Source organism: Sceloporus occidentalis, unplaced genomic scaffold (assembly GCF_023333645.1).
Source record: "Sceloporus occidentalis isolate IW3139 unplaced genomic scaffold, rSceOcc1.0.p SCAF_28, whole genome shotgun sequence".
NCBI lineage: Eukaryota > Metazoa > Chordata > Lepidosauria > Squamata > Phrynosomatidae > Sceloporus > Sceloporus occidentalis.
Genome location: NW_028317008.1, coordinates 11,241,222 through 11,258,837, shown reverse-complemented (window position 1 = coordinate 11,258,837; position 17,616 = coordinate 11,241,222). Strand labels below are relative to the sequence as shown.

Sequence of the window (17,616 nt, the reverse complement as noted above, 5' to 3'; positions counted from 1 at the left end):
TGAAGAGTCCTGTATGATGTTGGTGGTTATAACGTGTGATTATAACGTGGTGAGCTGCATCACTTTGAGGTTCTGAAGATAATGGATTTATTGGGTTCGTGCTGTGCAGGTAGCTTTGCTGACGGGGCATTTTACACAGATAAGCTTGCGTTGTACTCTAGTTAGAAGGGCATATGTGGGTGAGCTGAGAGTGCCTCCGTTGCCATGGGGACAGGACGCTCCTGGCCTGGCTGTAACATGCTGAGGGTGGAGATATCTGCTCCCATGTGTACAGCAGCAAGTTTGTATTGGGTGGGGTGTGTGTATATATATATATATATATATATAATCCATGAGAAACCTCTTTTATCAGTGTCTGAGCCACAGAGGTTTTTCCTAATCTAAGTAATTTAGCATATTTTATTTTTCAGCACATGCAGACCTCAATTGTAGATTATCCGTCTACGAATCCCCATTAAATAATGATGTAACTTGATCGACTTGTTTTTCTAATATTTTTTTTATTTAGCGCTTCCCACTTGTCTCAGGAGACATGCACAATATCATCCTTAGAGGGCTGAAGACATACACCTGCAGCTTCTGAATGATCATTGTTCTGTGCTTTGTTAAGGTTGCACATTAATAAGGAAAGATCATGCTCCCTCAAATCAGTGGAAGCGCTGGTGTCTCTTCCGAAGATGCGGAGCTACTGGAACTTATGGAAGATGAAAGAAAGAGATGTGGGATTTACAAGACCCACTACCTAACTTTAAAGGAAGAAAATATACGGTACATTTTAGTTTCTCTTTGATTTCCAGATAATTTCATAGACATTTTCTGTGGGCCTCGATAAGAATTTGCCGCTTTATCCCTCTCTGACCTGGTTGTTTTGTTGGGTGATCAGTCGTTTCTTGACCCATTTTGAGCCTCTTGTTAGTAGGTTAAAGGTTGAGTGTGATCCTGTGTAATTTCTTGGTAGATTGCAGAATCACCATGCGAGATCACAACAGGAATTCAAGCGAGATTTGGCTGAGAAGCAGCATACGATTGAGAAATTCCAGCTACTGTTCACAGAGCTGCGGGAAGAACTAGTAAAGAAAACAACAGAAGTGGAAGAGCTTAAGCTACAGGTATGTGGACATAAATAGATGTGCTAGATGTGATTGTATTTACTATATATATATATATATATATATATATATATATATAAATATATATATATATATATATATATAAAAACCTTCTCAGTAGACTTCTGAGCCATCACTATGTGTTGTAGGAATGAAACCAGAGAAAGAAAATAACATTTCTAAAATATCTGTCTGATGCAGTCTACAAGCAAATATGTATATCTTTTTGGAGGCAGTGGATAAAAGAATTATGGAAGTGAATATTTAATTACTGATTGGATTTTTTTATTGATTTTGTGGATTCAAAAGTGTTTAAAATTTGTTTTCAAATGTTGGGTCTAGTGTTTCTCTGTGTTTTTATTATTAATAATAATAATATTATTATCTTGTTGTTTTGGGTAGTCTTTCTAACAGTATCTCTGAATTATAGGTACCTTCCCCTCAGAAAATAGAACATATGAAAATACAGATTCAAAAAGATATAGAAGCTCCAATGAAGGAACAATTACAAAAACTGGAAGAAGTGAGTGCCAGCGGTTATATATTTATCCTTGCTTAACTTTACTAGAGGACATTGCTGTTAGAAAACGTGTGTGTGTGTATATGCAGGATCAAAGTACAGGAGCCAGGTATACATGACATCACATAGTATTAATAATGAATGATACTTAACCCTTCGTGCCGAAATCCTTGAATGTATCCAGTTTTTATGCTTGTATCAAAAAACTCCCAGCTTTTGTTTAGCTTTGTAAATATGTATATGTTAAAAGGGTATGTGACATGAACTGAGCTGAGCTTTCCGGCAAACAAGGAATGTTTCAGAGGTTCAAAACTATCAAGAAGAGTTTTTGGGCTCCGATATAGACCTCTATTCAAGTTAAGCCAGTTGAGTGTGTTTTTCTCTAGTTGATTTAGTTGAGTTGTTCTTCGCTATTTCATTTATAAATGGAACTGTGTGTGTGTGTGTGTGTGTGTGTGTGTGTGTGCACATATATATTATATTTGAATTTGTTTATATTAAAGGAGTATAAAAACCTGTGCTAACAAGCATCTTTTTTCTTTCATATAGGATGTTGAAAGGTATAAAGGAGATTACAACAAACTCCGATATGAATACACTCTTTTGAAATCACATTTTCAACATGAATTGGATCAGCGTACACGCATTTCAGAAGAGCAAAAGTTGAAATATGAAACAGAGGTACTGCACAAATACTGTTTCTTTCACAGGCAAACATCTATTGCAATGCTTATTATTACTGGAACTGCCATTGTAGCACAATGCTAGTAATGGGTACAAAATGATTCCTATGGAGGAGGTTTGAAGACAGTTGTGTAAGTAACACCAATAGACATTTATTTACTTTTGTAGATCTCGGAGCTAGAAAGGGATAAAGAAGAGCTGTATAATCAAATGATGACTGTTGATCCCAAAAGAGACAGCAGTCGTGTGGAAGTCCTCCTCAGGGACAAAGCCCATCTATGTCAAAAATTAAAAGATTTAGAAGCTGAGGTGAAAGAGTTGCGAGCAGAGAAAGAACATCATGCTACCCAGGCAGAAAGTGTTCAAAGGACACAGGCTCAACAGATGATTGACACGCAGGCATCAATGAGATCTCTGGAGGTAAACACATTTTTATACACACTGATCTGTTCATGAAAAAGGGCACAGAAGAGGCAACGCTATTTTTAAAAAAATAATTTATTAATAAAACTCCTTTCTATTTTGACCGTAAATAACCATTTGTCCCATGAAGTTGTCGTCCAGTCCCATCCTGAATTTTTTTTTTCTTTTCTTTTATATAATTATTTTCATACTACTTGTGATGGCATTTTTTTGAGCTTTATCCATGTGATAAGCCTCTATTACCACTCTTTTTCTGTGTATTTGAACCTGACTTCAAATCTTTGAAACCCTGCACAAAGTTTTTTTTAATATGTTCCCAGGTGAATTTGTCTTTCAAGAAAATGACTCGCAATCTATATACATTCAGATATTACAAATGACTGTAATCTGCAGTCGTTTCTGTTTACTTTAGATCCATGCATGTTTTACTGCTTAATGATGAATGTCCAATCTCTCTAGTCTGAAAAGCAGTCATTGAAACTGCAGAAGGAGCGTTTGGAGAAAGAGCTGCACCTTGCAGCAGAACAAAATATTGCTCTCACAACCAAGCTACACAAGGCAGAGCGTGAGGTTACCAATCTAGCTAGCAAGGTATGTAGTTAGTGATTTTGCAAGTCTGTTTCAAGAGCATTGCCCACTATCCCTGCATGCGGAAACATTTTAGGTATTTCTTTCTTGATGCCAAAACCAAAAGTTAGCCCCCAGGTTGACCACTTTGCAAAGTCCTACAGACAAGCATAGATTAAATGGGAAAGTCTTAATAGGGGCAAATCACTATCTTAATTCCCAATTTCTAATTCTCATACCTGTATGAAGCACATGTATTTTCAATAAAGTATTAGTATACAGAGTTGCATGAGCTTCCTTTTTGTTCATGCATTCAATGTTCAAGGGGTTTTTGGAAAAAGTACTTGCGAGGAAGACATGTACGGCTACAAAAACAACTGCGTATTTTTAAATATTCTGTCTCGAAAAAGTAATATTGCCTTTGACCGAACTGTTAATTTTCTAAACAGGTTGATGAGCTTAAACAGTCCCACAAAATTGAAACTGATAACATTAAACTAGAAGCGGCAAAATCAAAGAATGAAGCGGAGAGAGATCGGGACAAGATCCAAAATCAGTTAGATGGTATATCATTTTTTTTAATTCTGACTGTTTGCTGTATGCGAATGTTGATTTTTATATATAATATAAAGCAAATTTAAACCTCCTGCCTTACTTCTAATCTGTGCTAATTTCTGTAAATGTTAATTTTGCAGCAGTGGGAACTGAAAATACAATCTTAAAAGCGACGTTGGAACGTCATAAAGAATTATTGGCTGAAAAAGAGCGAGAGTTAGTACGCAAAGTTCAGGCTGCCAAAGAAGCCGGCTTTCAGCAAGTTGCAGCACTCCAGGATGAAAGGTTTGTGAGCAAATGTATTCTTTTGGGCATCTTGCTATTTGTTTGTGTGCCCCCCCCCCTTTATTAAACATTGTTTGCCTGGCATTGCACAGCTTGTTTGTGTGGCCCTCACATTTAATTATTCCACAAGATTTGCAATATATAATTATATATATTACACACACAAACACTGCAGCATTTATGTGCTTATTTAGACTGGAGTTGGAAAACCGAATTGCAGAAATTGAGAAATACAAAGCGGAACAAGATGAAAAATGGCAGTCTGAAATTAGTCATCTTGAAGAAAATATACGCGTTGCTCGGAACGCGGAGGAGTCCGCTAAAAGGGAACTTCAGAATCTGAGGTAAAATTGACAGCAAATAGGCATCTAGTAACATATATTATACCTAGAAATATAAATAAACATTTCATTTAATTTTCAGGTCAAATATTCAACAACAAATAGTTTTAATTGAGCAGCTGCAAAAAGAAAAATGTGACCAAGAAGAACTTAAACAGGTATACCTTGTTTTACAAGAACACTATTAGAACCATGAAAAGTATCAGTTCGCTTTTATGATTGATTGAGGAAAGAAGTAAGACTCACAGCGTGTTAGCTAAAATTAAAGGGTAGCAGAACTTAATTGACTTGCAGCAGAACTTAATTTATTAAATTTACATGTACATGTTTTTTTTCCTTCGATCAGTGTTATTGTGTAGGGATTCTTTTATTTAACCACCTTGATGACAATTGACTGTCTGGGCATGTTGTGCACAAACATCCAGTTAGTGACAATTGAGTGCCGAGCAATCAGCAACAACGATATCGGCATCAGGGACCTTGTCAACGTGTATAGCGGTGGACGCCCGTTTAAGAGTTTAGGACGTGATTAACGATTGCCATTGAATTGGCCAGGCTCAAAGATGTACCAAATAGAGCATGGGCAGTGGATCACCAAATGTCAGAGTTCAACATTGAAAAATGTGCATGCCCCAAATGTGGCCCTTTTGCCCCAAACATATTGATTATGTGTTGTGTGACAGGGATATATACCAGGACCTGTTCATTCATACCTGAATAAAGTGTGTGTGTGTAAAGAAATGCGAAAAAATGACTACCACAAGGTTTGACAGAGAGTGGAAAGAGTTAAAATAGTAGCATTTGAAATACCCTGGGGTATAAATATATATGGTTTAATGGGGTAAATTTCACTGGCCAGCTTCAAAGATACTTAAAATAGCACGTGGGGGAAGAATTACCAGATTTGGAAAAAATGGTTTTGAAATAGCAAAACGGTGCTTTTATTGCCCCATTAAGATTGTTTAATAAAATTACGTGCCAGGCACGTCATTAGTCGTTTTTGTGTTTTGGACGTTAAGGGGTTAAAACAGCCATTGTCACAAAGGGTACAAAAAAATAAAATCGGCCATTGTCATGAAGGGGTTAAGAATAAGGGAATGGTTTACCTCAGGGAAGCTAAGATTTGTGGCACAGCAAGCATATCATTTAGATTTCTGCCACAGTCCTCACAAATGCTGCAAAAACATTTTCCACCAAAGGGAAGGTCACAGAAACCATTAGATCCTAAAAATGTAAAGTTAAGATGGCTACTGAAATGGGCAAATGAAAGATCTGCTGCTTAAAATATTTCATCCAAATCCAATGTATAGCCTCCTAGCTCGTTTCTCTACATCCAGGTTACTGATGATCTGATGTCATGAAACTAGCGATAACACATATTTACAGGGCCGGCCCAAGGCAAAATGGCGCCTGGGGCGAATTTTAAAATGCCCACCCCCCTTATCTACCCTTCCTCTCCCTCCGTCGCTGCCCCCCCCCTTGTACTTACCTTTCAGCAGTCCTGCGGCGAGTCTCCCTGTTCGGTCTTGGTGCCGGCTTGTAATGCTGAGCGCCGGAAATGAGGTAATTTTCCGGCACTCAGCATTACAAGCCGGCACCGAGATCGAACAGGGAGACTCGCCGCAGAGGAGAGAGAGGGGCGCCGAGCGGGTACTCTTTCTCTCTCTCTTTCGCTTGAAAAAAAAAGGGGGCTTGGGGCGGCCCCACTCGGCTCCATTGTCGGGCCGGCCCTGCATATTTACATACTCTTGATCCAAGGAAGGAACTCACTCGCTTACACTGGAGTGGGTTTAAGCAACTGGGCTACTGATACCAGTTCATGATAGGTAATAGAACGGGAGGGATTTTATGTGTTTGTAGATGGCTTTGCTGGACTTGTATTGGCCCTCACACATCTTACCATTCCATCTGTATGGTTATGAGGCACGGACATGGTTAATGGCAGACATTTTCACATGTGATAGATTTAATGAACGACACTGTCATTTTATTCAAAACTACTAAATACTAACTAGTCCCCTTGGGTTAAAAATGTGTTTGAGTGAATCACTCTGTTCCCCTTGGGTCCAAAACTAACAATAATGGATAGATGTCAAAATACCACATATACACCGATCAGCTCATAACATTATGACCACTTACAGGTGAAGTGAACAACACTGATAATCTTGTTATTATGGCACCTGTCAGCGGGTGGGATATATTAGTCAGCAAGTGAATATTTTGTCCTCAAAGGGACCTACAAAGTATTAGGCAGGTGCGCATAATGCTATGGCGGATCCATGTAAACTGCCTTTGCAAATGCATGCCGAAACAAACACACATCTCTCTTTCTCTTCTGACATCTGCCTCTGCCTCATCACACCTCGGCACTCTGCATCAATTACTGACATTGGTATGGAACTCTGGAACAGACCTTGAGCTCCCTTTATTTTGGGCTGGTTAGAGGGAGATCCATGATCTCGCCAACTGGTCCTGCTCCTTCACTATTGTCAGTCTAGTCGACCTGTGGAAAGAGGAGGTAGGGTGACTCCTTGCCAATCCCTAGTACAAACTACTGAGGTCATCAGTCCGGAAACCCTTTGACTTCTGTTTTGATGCTGAGCTTTAAAAAACATATTGCTATTGTATGTATAATAATAATAAAAAAAAAAACAAAAAAAAAGCTTTAGGTGGTACAAATAGTTGGTAAAACATGTACATTGCCCATAACTGTATTGAATGATTCATGGAAGGTGTCCTGCTAACTGGTCCATAGAACCATGGGTTATAAGTTTTTTTCTTTCACATTACAGGAAATGAATGACTTGAAAATCCAAATAAGTTCTGTTTCTGAGTCTGAAAATAACCTGCTGCGAGCTAATGAAAAGCTCCGGGAGACGGTGGATTCTTTAAGGCAGGAGATTCGAAACACCAGGGGCCACGCAGAAAGGGTCCAGAAAGAAGCAGAAAAGTATTTGACAAAAAAGTTTCCTTATTGCTATTCTTTTGCTTGGCCATGTGAATATATATAGTTTTGAATTGACAAATATAAAGTTTAAACATAAACTAGCGGATTGGCATGATCATTTCTCTGTGTGTGTTAACAAGGTATATGCTCACAATATGTGTATCCCCTAGCTAACCTTATATAAAGAACACATTTTATGGCCCTAACATAGTGTTATCTGATAGATGAAAAAAAATGACAATGCTCCTATTTTGAAGAGTTAACTTATGTTTTATACACTATATGGACAAACGTATTGGGACACCTGACAACGGGGTGTATAACCAATGGGGTCATCAAACTCTTCTAACTATTTTTTGGTTAGCTGATAAATTGCTCATGACTTGTTTGCTAAACATAGCCACATAGGTGGTTGTTTAAGTTTCTGTAAGCTTTTTGCTCTTGAAATTCAGGTGCTGATTATAATAAGGTGTGCCTTGTGTATATAACAAAAAAAATATTAAAATGGTTCACTGCCAAAGTCCCTTTCAAACTAAATGAACAAAAAGAAAGCTATGAAAAGTAATATAACAACTTTTTATAGTTATAAATAAAATAATTTGTAATAAGGAGTCCTGCGTATTATTAGAAGACAGATTTCTTTTTGTTCATGTATTGTTGTTTTGTAATATGTAACATAGTAATTGTCCATGGTTACAGTATTCAAACTATATATATCACCAGATTACACTTTATACTTGTTAGTGTCTAACTATCCTGTGTTTTTAATACATTTGGTTATTTTTTGAGTCAGAAGATACAATTTAGTTCAGAAACACATTTTTGAAATTTTGCAGAGAATTAGAGGAGAACCGTATAGATTGGCTAGAGGAAAAGCACAATCTACAAGACAAACTTTCTCAGTTGCAAGAAAAGTATAATCACCTGAAGGAAAAATTGCAGAGAGCTTCTTTTGCCCAGAAGAAGGTAACAATTTATGTGATAATTGTAATAATGGCATTTGAGAAGAAAATGTAACTACTCGGTGAACATAAAATGGCTGCACTTTTGGGCCAAGTACATAAATCTGTTGGGGAAACAGGATAGTTTTGTTTTTTATTACAATGGAACCTAGTGTGTGTGTGTGTGTGTGTGTGTGTGTGTATATAATATATATATATATTGTGAGGTAGGTCTCGGATCGCCCCTCACTGTGGACAAGGGACACATGCCCGTCTTCATTCACACCAGGCAAACAGCAGTAGGTTTGTGCAATCTGACACAGGGTCAGGTTTATTGGAAAGGTTGCAAAGACAAAAAATATAACACAGCAACAAAAGAAAAACCTTGTCCGGCACTTACTATACAAAGGATGTCCCTCACTACCAGCTGGAGAGCTTCTCTCTGCCAACTTAACATGATATGTCCAGCAACCTTTACTCGCTTTACTCACATGTCTCTCCCACAGACAGGCTTTCTGTGTCCTCAGCCAGAGAGCTATCTGCCCTCCTGGCTTCCCTTTTATATCCGCCCTCTCATTCACCTAAATTAATCACCTAGCAGGTGGAAGACTCTGGTGTTACTTCACATAGGAAAGGAATCTAGGAGAAACATACCTCCCTTCCACCACCAATCATACATGAATGTCACAATATATATAAAATCTGTTGCATACTTGGATTCACAGAAACATTTTTTTTTGGTTAATACAATATTTCTAGTGTGCCATTTTTTAAAAGTTAGGTGGTTAGGTTTTGTGCTGTATTTACCTAGTAGTAATTGCACTGGTTACACTTGTCTTAGCAATTAACGACCATGCAAGGAAGTAGAATTGTTTCAATTTACACTTTATACCACTGGTAAACGATATAATGTTCTTAGACGGACAGGTCATTTTTATTTTCAGTGCATTCATTGTTTACTCCCACAGCGAAAAGCCATAAATGAAAGAAGGTGCAGACAATATGAAGAAAAAATTGAACTTTTTGAGGCAACAAAAGAAGAACTTGAGGCAAAAATCAACCTATTAAATCAGTAAGCATTCAATTTAACTCTATTTGCTACTGCTTGTGGCATGTGTTAGTAGCTAATAGGTCATGCCTTGTGGCAATGGGCAGAAAGTTGTTTTCCAGATGTTTGAAGTGTGCTTTTCATGTTCATATTTGGAACAATCGTAGCATAGCTATATATATATATATATATTTTCGCTCCATAAGACGCAGTTTTTTTCCTCCCAAAGTAGGATGAAAAATCAGCCGCGTCTTATGGAGCGAAGATGCAGGCAGGGAGGGGGGGGGGCAACGATATACTCACCAAAAGTGTCCCGGACAGTCTCTGTCTCGCTTCGCCGTCCAGGGGAGGTCTTCATCTGGAGACCGCCGCCTCTGTCGCCGCCTCTCCTCTTCTCTGGTCCGTTGCGACGGCTAAGGGCGGACTGGATGGAGAGGACGGGGGGATTTGACGCAAGCGCCGTGTCACGTATGGCGCCGGCGCATGCGCAGTACGGCGCTTGTAGTCCAACTACACTTCCCATCATGTCTGACCAGCTTTTTTCTGTGCAGGCATGACGGGAAGTGTATTTTTGCACCTTGTATACCGGTACATGTGGATGAAGAGAGAAGAGAGTGAACAGTAAAGTGTAAAAAAAAGGTAAAAGACAACATGAATTGTCTGAACTGTCACTACACAGAATCACTCTGTGATAGTTTAACACATTCATGTACATGTATGTGGGGCTGTGCAACTTTAGGGCAACCCCACATACATGTACATGTAGTGTCCCATACAGCAACCAGCCCCCCACAATAGTGCCTGGGCAGATGGAAGCTCTTGATGACAGTTCTTTCATTACATTTTTGTTGTAGAACACTACCGTAGTCTCCTGCTGCATCCAATTTTACAAAGATGTCAAAGCAGAAAAGGCTAAGCTATAAAATCCCATTTAAACTGGAGGTAGTAAAATACGCCAAAGAACATGGAAACAGAGCAGCTGAAAGACAGTTTGGGCCACCTCCAACTGAAAAAATGATACGGGAATGGAGGAAACAGGAGGAAGCACTGCAAAAAGCAGATAAAAGCAAACACACTTTTCGTAGGCATACTGCAAAATGGCCACAGATAGATGTAGAAATGAAAGAGTGGATCATACATCACAGGAACAATGGATTATCAGTCTCCACGAAAATGATAAGATATGAAGCCAAGCGTCTTGCTGCAGAGAAAGGCATTGACGACTTTACTGGATCAGCATCATGGTGCTACAGGTTCATGAGAAGATCTGGCCTTGCTATGCGCACCAAAACTAGAATTGCGCAAAAAATGCCTAAAGAATATGAATCCAAGATTCTGTCTTTCCATAAATTTGTTATTGATGCAAGAAAGGAAAAATAACTTTGAAATAAGGCAGATTGGAAATATGGATGAAGTCCCATTAACCTTTGATGTTCCATCAAAAAGGACTGTTGATGTGAAAGGTGCAAAAACCGTAACTGTGAAGACCTCAGGACATGAGAAAACCCATTATACTGTTGTGTTGTCCTGCTGTGCGGATGGCACCAAGTTGCCTCCAATGATAATTTTCAAAAGAAAAACCATGCCGAAAGAGGTGATCCCACGTGAAGTTATTGTCCATGGTCATGAGAAAGGATGGATGGATGAAGGTGGAATGAAAATATGGATAGAAAAAGTGTGGTCCAAACGCCCTGGAGGGCTTCTGAAGAAACCTGCCCTACTAGTACTTGACCAGTTTAGGGCACATATCAGTGACAACACAAAAAAAATCTTTAAATTAGCAAAGACCCATCTAGCTGTCATTCCTGGGGGGCTTACTAGCCAGTTGCAACCTCTGGATGTTTCACTTAACAAGCCATTTAAAGTGTTCATGCGAGAGGAGTGGAACAAGTGGATGGCTGCTGGGAATCATGACCTGACACCCACTGGAAGAATGAAAAGGCCTACCATCACTCAAGTTTGTGAGTGGGTGAAAACGTCATGGCAAGCCGTGAAGGATGAAACGGTTGTAAGTTCCTTTAAGAAATGTGGCATCAGTAATGCCTTGGATGGTTCAGAGGATGATGTCCTTTATGAAGACCCTGACACCAGTGATAGTGAGCCACTGAGCGTGACAAGTTCGGACAGTTGTGAGGAATTTTTGGGATTTCCCAATGACTAGAGACCTTATCTTTTACAGTAATGATGGTTCTTAATGCTGCTGTTGGCTATTGTTCATGTTAAGTTATTCAGTTATTGTAATAAATATTTTAGCCCATTTTTTAGCTCAAAATATTTTTTCCTTTTTTTTCTCCTCTAAAATCTAGGTGCGTCTTATCAGCAGGTGCGTCTTATAGAGCGAAAAATACGGTGTGTATATATATATATATATATATATATATATATATATATATATATATATATATTACACCAAACCCTTACTGGCCATTTCTTAAAGATGTAACAATTTTCTTGCTACTATTAGGCAAAATGTTCCTCGTGAAGAATATGGGAGACTTAAGAAACAGCTGAAGGATCTGCAACGCAGACATAACGAATTTCGAAGTTTAATGTTAGATCCCAATATACCAGTATCGGGAATGACATCTTCAGCACTACTTGGAGCAGACTTACCTACCCACAGTATCCAGGTAAACTACTGTAGAAGTGCAAAAAGTCTGCTAGGAGGCAGCAGGTCATCCGACTTTTATAAACTCTTACAGGAAGTTCTACGTGTTTAGATTTTATAGATCTTAAAGCACGCTTTTCTTATCATGAGCCATACAGTCACTCCCCACTTTGTACAAAGGTGTCCACAGGTTAAATCATAGCAGTAAATATGCATCTCTACGTTTCTAGAGAACGTAGAGTTCTCTACAGTAACATCTAGCAGTAACATCCACCACATTTGAATGAATTTGATACATAAACTGTGGGTTGTCTTTTTCTATATATGAGACATCTATTAATGTTTGTGTCCCATTTATTTATTGGATATACACACGCATAGAACAGAGTCTACAACAGGGTATAGAGAGTTTTAGTATATATCCCCTCACTTTCAACCCCTCAGCCCTGTTGGACCATGCTTAAATTATTAATGTTTTTTTGACTGACCCCTTTACTTTGCAAGAAATCAGGCCTTTCCACACAGGCTGTTTCAATAAAATGTGTCTACTTCACACTACCATGCCTAAATTTATGATTCTTTATTATTGATCATGTATACAAGCGTGTGCTAGTGAAGGTCTAGAGCAAAAGCCGCAAAAAAGTTATATGATTGCAGTTTCATACAGCACTTTTCTAAAGTTTGACTCTCTGCACGCAAAATGGGAATTGGGAATCACGATAGTTTAGCTCAGAAAGTTGCACACCCATGGAGATCACAATAAAATATCACACAAAATTAGGGGCCATGGCTTCTGAGATTTGTGAAGCTTTGATCTAAGTAATATCACATTGTTATTTATTGTATGAAATGTAAGGTTCATTTGTATGCCTTACTAGGAGGAGCAGCATCAAAGAGACTTGTCCTTGATTCGCAAGCGACTGGATGAATTGGAAAGTGAACAGCAAAAACAACTAGAAGAACTTGGTCCTCCTGTACAACATGACGGTCTTGCCAGCATTGTTTCAGAGTCATAGTGTAGATGCTATGTTCCAGATTCAATGAGCTGTTCTAAAACCTAGATCACACTTTAAATTCATATTTGCCATTAAGCTACTTGAGCACAAATCCACATATACACCTAGCGAGCAAATCTCTGGGCATCCAATTAATACAGATCCTATTTTAAGAACAAAAATATTGTTTGCCAAGCAAAAGTATGGAGTGAGAGCTGATATTTTTTTTTTATGTTTTATAATTACTGTTATTACTGTATTCTTATATAAATTATTAATAAATTGAAATTTTCATTGCGAACGCATTAAGCCATTTATTTTTATTTTTTTTTTTACTATCAAAATAACACAACCAAGTTACCAGGCCTAAAGATCATCAAATAATCAATAAATATTAAAGGCGGCCCTGAGTATTGTTACATTCCTAGCAAGCTGTTCACTTCAATAGATTTCATGTAGTTAGTTCAATTCAGATTCTGAGTTTAATATGTTAAAAAAAAAATTAGTAAAATAATGTATATAAAAATGGCTAATGGCAGTTCTTGGTTCTCCTCTGTGCTTTCACCATACATTTTCTATTTTAACGAATGATTTGTGAGTTCGCTAGCGTTGCTTTCAGCTTTCAAACTTTATTAATCAGCCAGGGATGATTAAAAACTATAAATAATTATCATAACAATGAAGGCAGCTATGTTAACTAATCTAGTTTATTTTACAAAAATACTGAAGGAGCAAACATGCAAAAAATATATATTTTTTTATACATGTAAGCACCCAACTTTCAAAGGGGTAATCATCCATGTCTACTGCATGTCTACTATGAGAATAGGGGAGATGTACCTCAAGAGATTGAAAAACCATCTAGGTCAAAACACTGCCTGCCTAAACTTGGCCTAAATTAGTGGTGTTCATGCACAATGCAGTCCCAATAGAATATGCTACTTTGTACCCTAGGCCTCATGGTCCTAGCTGAGTGAAGACCACATATTGTACCTGTGCAATGATTGCTCCAAAATGTTTTAAAATGATCCAGATGTCCAGCCTTTTTTCTTTTTTATTTTCTTTTACAGGCTATACAATAATGCTTATATTGGCCATTTGTAAAGCAGGTTTACGGAAACATAGACCACAAAATTTACTTCCCAGAAATATTTTGGTAAATATCTTGCAATTTTTTTAAGGCTAAAGTAGATATAATTTAATACATACAGTAATGAATTGTTGTCTGTCTAATGTACATTCAACATCAAATTACCTTTTATCTACAGATCAATTTATCTAAATTATTAGTTGTTTCTCAACTCTAATAAAAACATCCATACAGTTTTTGATACGCTGACTATAAATCAATTTCGCACTCAGGGCTATTCTTGCACCTCTTCCCAACTGCAACTCTTTTTCTCTTTGAATAGTGATTTTAGCAATAACAATTGCTCTCTTTCTACTTCAAATCCAGCATCTCTTTTTAGTGTACTCACGACCTACAATGACAATTATAAAATAGTAAGAGAACGGCAGCTTGTCTTCTATCACTGAAAAATGCAATAATTTTTTATTATCAGGAATGAAATGTCAAAATACAAATAGGCAAAATATATACTATAGTATATAAGTGATGAACACTAGAATAATCTGATGTAGTCTTATGCAGCTATGTACTTATTGAGGTTGCTACCCTAAGCCTGACCCAAGTCAAACCCTTCTCTTCCCCATCCTCTTGGCTTCTAGGCTTGCGAGGAGTGAATGAATATTACATTAAATGCCTGAGGACGCATTAAAAACATACTACAAAGATCTTTATAGACCTTTGGATCTTGGATTTAATTAAAATTTGAATAAACACATAGCTTCATTGACTGTGCTTTGTACATACCTCTTCAAAATACTTTTCAATATATTTGTAAAGCTCCAGCAAAGGCACATCTTCTTTGAATTCATGCTCATGTTTCTAAAAATGATACAAGGATAAAAGTGTTATAATATGTTTGTATTGGATTTAATATCGTAAATTTGCTATTATAAATATACCTTTGATTCCTGGGTCAAGAACTCCTTTAATTCTGCATGTGACACAGGAGGTGCATCTCTGATATCTTTATAATAAGCTTTAACCTCTTCTCTAAACATCGGAATATCCTTAGCATAAAGCAGCTTGTTGGTTGGTGCTGACTGGGCATTGAAAAAAAATTGTTATGGACAGAAACGTTGTTTAATGAACTTTATTTATTAATAAGCCAATCTATGTGATGAAATTATTGTTCGTTACCTTCCCTAAATGTTGTTCAACTAGAGAAAATCCATCCATGAATGCTTGTGCAATCACTGATAGGCAGCTGTCCAGGAGAGGAGTCTTTTTAATGTCAAAAACAAACTGTGGATTCTTCAGGATATTAATCCAGAAGCGTAGAGGCAGACTAAGAATATAAAGAGAGACAAACATAATACAAAATATTTTGCCAGTTAATCGGATATGAGTTCATATAGCATCACTTAAGGCAATTCTTCAGTAACATCATCAGAAATTCTGGGGAAATGTAGTGTCTTCATCAATTTCACAAACACACTCTCTCTCTTTAGTTCTCCTTTCTATGATAATTCTTTCAAGCTCTTTACTCTTTTTTTTTTTTTTTTTTTTTTTACCCCAGTTTACTTCTGCTTACCTTTTAAGCCCCCATGTCTCATTTTTAGCCCCACACTATGAACATTCAAGACCTCCTTTTTATCATTCATATGGTATAATGTTCAAGGACCTAGGATGTATGTTGTACCTAGATGCCAGGTTACAAACAAAAACTAATATGTTTCCATTTTTTATTATGTTCCATTCCATATAGAATGTCTGTAGCCTTTCTTTTTTTAACCCCTTAAGGAGCGGGCTCATTTTTCGTTTTGTACCCTGTGGGACCGAGGCTGTTTTGACACTTTTGTGGTGCTTGTGTTCAGCTGTAATTTTCTCCTCACCCATTTAGTGTACCCACATAAGTTATATATTGTTTTTTTCAGGACAAGATGGGCTTTCTTCAGATACCATTATTTTGATCGTATCATCTTATTTACTATAAAAAAAATAAAAAAAACATGGTGAAAAATTGAAAAAAAACAAATTTTATGACTTTTATTTGAAAAATCTTTTACTCACCTAAAAAAGCAAGTAAAAAAACTAGCTAAATAGATTCTACTACTTGTCCTGAGTTTAGAAATACCCAATGTTTTTATGGTTTTTTGCTGTTTTTTGTAAGTTATAGGGCAATAAGTACAAGCAGCGTTTTATGATTTCCAAATCTTTTTTAACAAATCTGGTCAGTCTGCCTCCATCTCCTCTTTGGAATATCTTTGAAGCCGGTTAACTCAATTTAACCCATTCAAACCATATATTTTTGAAAACTAGACACCCCAGGGTATTCCAAATGCTGTTATTTTAACCCTTTCCATGCACCAATTATAGAACTACACTTTGTCAAACTTTGTAATAGTAATTTTTTTTTTTTTTTTTCACACAAATTGTAATTTAGTTATAGATATACAGGTCCTGGTATATGTCACTGTCAAACAACCCTCCAATATGTGTTCAGGAACATCTCCTGAGTACAGCGATACCCAACATGCATGGGTTTGTCAGATTGTTTGGCTGGTAAAAGGCTACTTTTGGGGCATGCGTAATCCAGGTGGTCATTTGGTCATTCTGCCTCCATCTCCTCTTTGGAATATCTTTGAAGCGGGTTAACTCAATTTAACCCATTCAAACCATATATTTTTGAAAACTAGACACCCCAGGGTATTCCAAATGCTGTTATTTTAACCCTTTCCATGCACCAATTATAGAACTACACTTTGTCAAACTTTGTAATAGTAATTTTTTTTATTTTTTTTCACACAAATTGTACTTTAGTTATAGATATACAGGCTCTGGTATATGTCACTGTCAAACAACACCCTAATGTGTGTTCAGGAACATCTCCTGAGTGCAGTGGGTTTGTCGGGTTGTTTGAGATTTAAAAATGCTTTTTTTCTCCATTTTGGTCAGTCTGTACCTATGCCCTATATTTGAGCTCGGCCACTCCAATTTACCCCATCAGCCATTTTTTTTTATATATTAGACACCCCTTGGGTATTTGAAGTGCTTTTATTTTAACTCTTTGTTGAGATTTTTGAGAAATTTTAGCAATTGCTCAAAATAATAAACTTTATTTTTTTATTTTATTTTTTAATACTTGTTTTATATTTTTTTTACACATTTTGCTGGTACTGGATGGTTCATCAAGTGACATCACTGCATAATTATTTTTAAATGTTAGCACTTTTTTAAAAAATTTTTTTTTCATTTTTTATTTTTTTTTTGAATATTTTACTAATCACATAGTGATTAGAAAGCTGGGTTCCATTGACTTGCTTGGTTGAATGCAGTACCTGTATTCAACCTGCAAGTGGAGCCAGAGTTCTCTAGAGGGTCTGGAGACCATCTAGCGAACTCTTTCTTCTTTATTGGTTTTTTTCCCGGGCCGCCGCCATCTTGCTGATGGCGAAGATCACCGGCAGCTGCGGCTGTGACCGCTCTCCGGAGCGGTCACAGCCCATCCAAAGGTAAGTGTT

The 17,616-nt window shown here is 37.3% G+C and overlaps 2 protein-coding genes across 2 annotated transcripts in view; one reads left to right on the top strand and one right to left on the bottom strand.

Moving 5' to 3' along the window:
• The first annotated feature begins 634 nt into the window (after window positions 1–634).
• LOC149299810 (centrosomal protein of 83 kDa-like) lies at window positions 635–13,047 on the top strand. The gene is made up of 15 exons (XM_089486110.1): window positions 635–768; window positions 959–1,109; window positions 1,540–1,632; window positions 2,179–2,310; window positions 2,482–2,733; window positions 3,196–3,327; window positions 3,753–3,867; window positions 3,999–4,143; window positions 4,338–4,487; window positions 4,567–4,642; window positions 7,280–7,437; window positions 8,271–8,400; window positions 9,344–9,447; window positions 11,888–12,053; window positions 12,910–13,047. The coding sequence occupies exons 1-15, from the start codon at window positions 635–637 to the stop codon at window positions 13,045–13,047; spliced, it is 2,076 nt and encodes a 691-aa protein (XP_089342236.1).
• Window positions 13,048–14,390: 1,343 nt separating this feature from the next.
• The window catches only part of LOC149299809 (plexin-C1-like), a 48,044-nt gene continuing 44,818 nt past the window's right edge, over window positions 14,391–17,616 (bottom strand). The window contains exons 18-21 of the mRNA XM_089486109.1: window positions 15,293–15,440; window positions 15,055–15,195; window positions 14,900–14,974; window positions 14,391–14,507 (exon numbers count right to left, since the gene is read on the bottom strand). Of these exons, the coding sequence (XP_089342235.1) occupies window positions 14,391–14,507; window positions 14,900–14,974; window positions 15,055–15,195; window positions 15,293–15,440 (481 nt within the window). The remainder of the gene's footprint in view (window positions 14,508–14,899; window positions 14,975–15,054; window positions 15,196–15,292; window positions 15,441–17,616) is intronic.